General features: G+C 48.9%; 3 protein-coding genes across 3 annotated transcripts; 1 reads left to right on the top strand and 2 right to left on the bottom strand.

Annotated features, from left to right (window-relative positions):
• Positions 1-38: 38 nt before the first annotated feature.
• Positions 39-416, bottom strand: PENARI_c166G05531 (uncharacterized protein; the record flags this gene model as incomplete). Its single annotated transcript, XM_022638064.1, has 1 exon — positions 39-416. The coding sequence occupies one exon, from the start codon at positions 414-416 to the stop codon at positions 39-41; it is 378 nt and encodes a 125-aa protein (XP_022482080.1).
• Positions 417-1,724: 1,308 nt separating this feature from the next.
• On the top strand, positions 1,725-3,539 carry PENARI_c166G07787 (GMC family oxidoreductase; the record flags this gene model as incomplete). The annotated part of the gene is made up of 1 exon (XM_022638065.1): positions 1,725-3,539. One exon carries the CDS (start codon positions 1,725-1,727, stop codon positions 3,537-3,539), a length of 1,815 nt encoding a protein of 604 aa, XP_022482079.1.
• Positions 3,540-4,333: 794 nt separating this feature from the next.
• On the bottom strand, positions 4,334-5,536 carry PENARI_c166G12460 (aldose epimerase family protein; the record flags this gene model as incomplete). The annotated part of the gene is made up of 1 exon (XM_022638066.1): positions 4,334-5,536. The coding sequence occupies one exon, from the start codon at positions 5,534-5,536 to the stop codon at positions 4,334-4,336; it is 1,203 nt and encodes a 400-aa protein (XP_022482078.1).
• Positions 5,537-6,376: the final 840 nt, after the last annotated feature.

Genomic DNA, 6,376 nt, shown 5'->3' with positions numbered 1-6,376 from the left:
TGGCATGCAACTATCTCTAGAGATTCGATCGAAACTTACTAGTGTGCCACAGCAAGGAACTTGCGTTCCAAGACCCCAGGTGCCGAGTACATGGCAGACATGACAGGGCCAGCGGGGGTTTTCAGTTGCGCAAGCTTGGTGAGTGTCCCATCCTGATGAGTTTTCAGGGTGGTGATAGTGCCATTGGGAGCATTGATTGCTTCGTCGAGGCAGTACAAGACACCATTGGGACTATCCAACATCAACCAAGAGGGGCTGCCACCGCACTCAGTGGTCTGGGAGAGTGTAGATAGCTCATTGGACTTGGAAAGGTCCAATGAGGTGACAAGACCAGCATACGATGCCGCATAAAGCCTTGTAGCAAGGGCAGCATGCCCCAATAGGGAGGCTGCAAAAAATAGAGAAATCGTCTTCATTGGATCTGTTTCTTCTGCTCTTCTGCTCTGGGATGGCAAGGCTTGAGAATGAAGAGATGGAGGAGGTTGACAGTTTTTCTATCCCTAACAATATGGGAATCAACGAATTCGCCACCGTTCCACTCACTCATCTTAGACGTATAATTCCCCCTTGTAATCGTGCCAAGCCCATCAACACCAGGTAGTAGGTGTTGGTGGGCTTGGCACGATTATTCCTATTGTTTGAGGCAATGTAAACTTGATAGGGTATGTCTCTTATCGCGCACATGGCGCACAAGGTTCCCGGAAGCGAGTTTCCACTCTTGGCGCCAATGCAGTTTTGAGTTTCTGACGACATTCGTGCTTCTCGGCATGCCGAAATGAACTCAATCAAATACGATGCCGATTAGTAACAAACAGAGACCCAGATCGAGGCCTAGCCCGGAGAATACCTTCGAATTACGAAGCATTCATGGGCGAGACTTTCATCTTCGGTCTATTTTCGGACATTCCTTATCAATTATGCTTCATGAATTATATTACATGACTTCCAAGGTTAGAAGTTGCCTTCGCTGTTTTAGTTAACAAGGTTCTCAGAAGGAAATTGCAGTTCTATGGCGTTTCAAAAGTCTACTCTTGATATACTGAAATCAATAATTATACAGTCCATATACTATCACGCCTAGTTCCAGTTCAGACCTCCGATTCGAGATTTACATACAACACGACTAATGTAGTTCAATCCCTGGAACTCCGTACCTGGGCATAGTATGAATTGGCATGGTAATCTACTGCTGACCTTAGAAGGTCAGGAAGACCCACTTCCTCGTATCCATCTTAACGATATCCACAGAAAGAGAGCAGAAGGATTCGATTTCTCACTGGGCTGTTGAAGGCCCCGCCACTCAGAGAAGGTAATGTCTGCTATTAGCACAGGTACACCCACGAGGTCGGTTATTTGTTATTTCTCCCAGATAGGACACCGGTGCATGAAAGTTAGGATGAATATAGTTTGACCGGTCCAAGGCACCATGCTGCCAAGATGTGCAGAACATGCAGATCAGCCGGTAGATTATTTCATTCTTTGGAACTGAAGATTGATAGCTCACTCCTATTGCAGCATCCCACGTGTTTTATGCGGGCTCGTGGAGCCCTCTATGGGTTTTATTCAACCATTCAAAGTTCGGTATTGGTATAGTTCCGAAACAGAAGACGCGATTCTTTCGAACATATATATTTGATGCTTCCGATCGTCGTTTTATGAACACCAACTCATTCCTTTCCTTTCATTCCTATGTACATTGACCCCCGGGGCCATTGTTCCTCATCATGAAGTCTACTATTATCACTTCCATTCTTTTGTCTATGGCTGCCGTCCAGGCTTATACCCCGGCCGAGCAGCTCGACGTCCAGTCTCACCTATTTTCCGACCCCAAAAAGGTTGAGGGAAAGACTTACGACTATGTGATTGCTGGTGGTGGTTTGACTGGTCTGACCGTGGCTGCCAAGCTGACCGAGAACCCGAAGATCAAAGTCCTCGTGATTGAGAAGGGATTCTACGAATCCAACGATGGACCGATCATCCAGGACCCCAACGCCTATGGTGAGATCTTTGGAACTACTGTGGATCAGAATTATCTCACAGTTCCCCTCATCAACAACCGAACTGGAGAAATCAAGTCTGGTCTCGGTCTTGGTGGCTCAACCTTGATCAACGGTGATTCCTGGACCCGTCCTGACAAGGTCCAGATTGACTCATGGGAAAAGGTCTTCGGTATGGAAGGCTGGAACTGGGACAACGTGTTCGAGTACATGAAGAAGGCTGAGCGCTCGCGCCCCCCCACTGCCGCCCAGATCGAGGCTGGTCACTTCTACGAGCCTGCCTGCCATGGAACAAACGGTACCGTCCATGCCGGCCCTCGCGACAACGGCAAGCCTTGGTCCCCACTGATGCGAGCCCTCATGAACACCGTCTCCGCTTTCGGTGTCCCCATCCAGAAGGATTTCCACTGCGGTCACCCCCGTGGTGTCTCCATGATCCCGAACAACCTCCACGAGAACCAGATCCGGGCTGATGCCGCTCGCGAATGGCTTCTTCCCAACTACGAGCGCCCTAACCTGCAGATCCTGACTGGCCAGAAGGTTGGAAAGGTTCTGTTCAACCAGACCGCCTCTGGCCCTAAGGCTGTTGGTGTGAACTTCGGTACCAACAAGGCTGTTAACTTCAATGTCTACGCCAAGCAGGAAGTTCTGTTGGCCGCCGGATCTGCCATTTCTCCTTTGATCCTCGAGTACTCCGGTATTGGTACCAAGTCTGTCCTTGACAAGGCCGGCGTTAAGCAGATCCTCGAACTCCCTGTTGGTCTCAACATGCAAGACCAAACCACTACCACTGTTCGCTCCCGCGCCAACAACGCACCTGGACAAGGTCAGGCCGCTTACTTCGCCAACTTCACAGAGGTTCTCGGTGACCACGCCGCCCAGGGTATTGAGCTGCTGAACACCAAGCTTGACCAGTGGGCTGAGGAGACCGTTGCCCGCGGTGGTTTCCACAACGTGACTGCCCTCAAGATCCAGTACGAGAACTACCGTAACTGGCTCCTTGATGAGGATGTTGCTTTCGCCGAGCTCTTCTTCGACACTGAGGGCAAGATCAACTTCGATATCTGGAACCTTATCCCCTTCACTCGTGGTTCCGTCCACATTCTCAGCAGTGACCCTTACCTCTGGCAATACGCCAATGACCCCAAGTTCTTCATGAACGAGCTGGATCTTCTCGGGCAGGCAGCTGCCACCAAGCTGGGTCGTGAGCTCTCCAGCGCCGGTGAGATGAAGAAGTACTACGCTGGCGAGACCATCCCCGGCGACAACCTGTCCCAGGATGCCACTGTTGAGGAGTGGGAGGACTACGTCCTGATGAACTTCCGTCCTAACTGGCACGCTGTCTCTACCTGCTCCATGATGGCCCGCGAGCTTGGTGGTGTCGTCGACGCTACTGCCAAGGTCTACGGTACCCAGGGTCTCCGTGTCATTGACGGCTCCATCCCTCCTACTCAGGTCTCCTCGCACGTCATGACCATTTTCTACGGTATGGCCTTGCGGATCGCCGAGGCTGTTCTTGAGGACTACGCCAAGAAGCCTTAGTTAGACTATTTCGCATGGACGATCATTTTGGCAAGAGAGAGATTTGGTCGATCACCCCAATAGTTGGAAATTGCTTTCCCCCTTCTGGATTTGCGAGAGGACTCCGCACCCAATAATGTCCTGACTTTATTGGAGGTCATCTGTTCCTTGCCCCCGTTCCTTGTTATTTCCTTTTGTTATTTACTTTCACGTGTATACATGTTTGTACTAGGCTTATAGATTTAAGATTGTTAGAAAATATTAAAAAAATAAATTCCAGGGGCAAAACAAAACTTCTAAATAGGATGGGGCGAAAAGCTACCCGCCATAAATAGATAGTGTCATTTCAATAATTTAAATGGCTGCCAGGGCTTAGGGTTTACTGGGTGCATGAAACATATTGATTGGGTGAAGACCAATAATATAAGGAGAGGTAAAGATTATGATTTATTATGCATCGAAATGAGTTTTGTTGTCCCAGTGGACTGGGTAGAATATAGACTAACCCGTGCATTGGTACCTACAGTGGCTGATCAGCAGTTCATTTACTCTATTCGCAGCACGTGAAAAAACCTTGAAACGCAAATTAGATCGAGGAACCACTGATATTATTGTCAAACAAACGTCCCCAGCGAGCAGCAAACATGTGATTATTGAACTCTAGGGAGCCGCTACGCCATACGAAGTCAAACCGTTTAGAAACATTAGGTTAATGGAGATTGCAAGGCAATTCAAATTATTTTAAAATTGCAAACGATTAAAATTAACAAAAAAGCCAGTAAAACTAGGATCGAATGCATGATGACAAACATATCTCAAACTGTTCCGAAGGTGTATGTGGCCAGGTTCACGGCAGGGGCGGTCTCAGGAGAGTAGATGACATTGGATTCCTGGCCCCATTGTGGGTTGTTGACAGAATCAATCCAGCCCTCGGGTTCAATCGCCAGACAACCATATTTCTCAACAAATCCAGCAGCTCCCTCAATTTTGGAGTTTCGCTTAACCTGAGAACGCTTCACAGGAATGGTTCCATCCATGTTCAGACAGGTGAAGAACTGCACAGCAGGTTGGTTGGTTGCAACATCCATGCTAATTCCTGTGGAGCTGGAGTTCAATCGGAGAGCGGTAACAAGTGCGTCTTGGGCAGAGGTCGAGTCACGGTCAATGATAAAGCAGTTGTCGTATCCCACGTCACTGCCAACAAGACCTTGGGTGTATTGAATGTCGCGACCGATAATTTTGCCGGCAGTAAAGTCCATTGTCTGGTGATCGGTCTCATCCACAGTCGAGATGTCTCCGTTAGGGACTTGAATGCTGTCCGTGGCGATGAATCGCTCAGACAGGGGCATCTGCAGCCATGTGTTATTGAGGACAGTCGGCTGCTGGAAACCATTCAGGTTCCAGTAGATGTGGTTGGAGAGCATGATTGGAGTGGAGTGATTGAGAGCCTGGGAGACCATCTTGGTCGTCAACCGGGGACGTCCTTGCGGGTTCTCAGCTGTGGCCTTGGTGTCGACGCTGTATGTAGCCCGTATTTTGACGTCGCCTGGGAAGCCTTGGAATGCAGCGTCGTAGAGCTCAAACGTCGCAGAGGAACGTGTGGATGCAACCACTGTCCAGTTTCGCTGATCATAGCCAATGTCTCCGCCGTGCAGCGTGTACAGGCCGTCATGGTTCTTGGGAATGTGATATGCGGTTCCGTCTAACGCGAAAGTGCCATTCTTGATACGGTTGGCAATGCGGCCAATGACGGCTCCGAAATAGGTATGGTTGGTTTCGGTGTCTTCCAGATACTGACGGGGATTGTCATAGCCGACCACAACGTCCTGCTCATTGCCATTCTTGTCTGGAACTAGCAGAGAGATCAAGCGCGCTCCGTATGGAATGAACTTGGCCGTGATATTGTCGGCGGAGATTGTGAAGACCTTGAAGGGATCCACAGAGCGGGCAGGGGAATTCCCGTGACCGAGGGCGACCGGGACAAAAAGACATGCTGCAATGTAGTGCTTCAGATACATTTTGTAATTTGAAAAAAGAATGTTCAGCAGGAGTGGCACGCGTAAATGAAAATAAAAACGAATGAGAGATTTATGAACTGAAGGCAAAGGGAGTCCTTTTTAAATCAAGTTGATCGACATGACCCAACTTGTTGCAGTGTTGCACCGCTAGCGCCATTCCGGACCAAGACGGATGAGAACATCAGTGACACGGGGCCCGCTCCCGAGCTCTGTCTCGGGCGGGAAGTTGTCGGCATGCCGAGCTTATTCTAGGCAAACCCATGGTACGGGTCTTGGCGAAGATAAGGTTAGCCACTAAGTTTTGTTTCAGTTAAAATCTGAATTAATAATTTCCAGGTCTAGACGCTGACTGCATCAATCCTGTAGATATATATTCTGACATGGATGCATAGAGCTGAGTCAGATCAAAGCACTAGCCTTATTAGGCCGCATCCTTCCTTAAACACGCCATACGTAAAAGAAATGTCCGGATGGGAGAGTTCCATCGCCATCCAGTTACGAGGGCTAGCTGTTTCAAATTTCGTGCCACGGGTCTGATAAATCTAGAGACAAAGTGGGGAGATGTCGTGCGAAGCACATCTTACGTCTAAACTTAGCTTTTTACGAGGACTTTGTATCGCTTAACGAAGCCTCCGAAGTTTCCCCGTTCGTCAATCAAAATATATCATGCACGGAAATGTGGTGGGTGAGTTCTATCAGAACAATTTAAAAGTGTATGGACTAGTATTTATTCAAGGTAAATTAGATCAAGCGGAACCAATTATCAGCCCCATAAGGCGCACTGGCGCCACTGGCCTGCCCATGTGGCTCGTGAGGCCGTTTTGCATGGCCGACATGTTG

Source organism: Penicillium arizonense, assembly GCF_001773325.1.
Source record: "Penicillium arizonense strain CBS 141311 chromosome Unknown PENARI_contig166, whole genome shotgun sequence".
Lineage (NCBI taxonomy): Eukaryota > Fungi > Ascomycota > Eurotiomycetes > Eurotiales > Aspergillaceae > Penicillium > Penicillium arizonense.
This window is presented reverse-complemented; position numbering and strand designations above follow the sequence as displayed.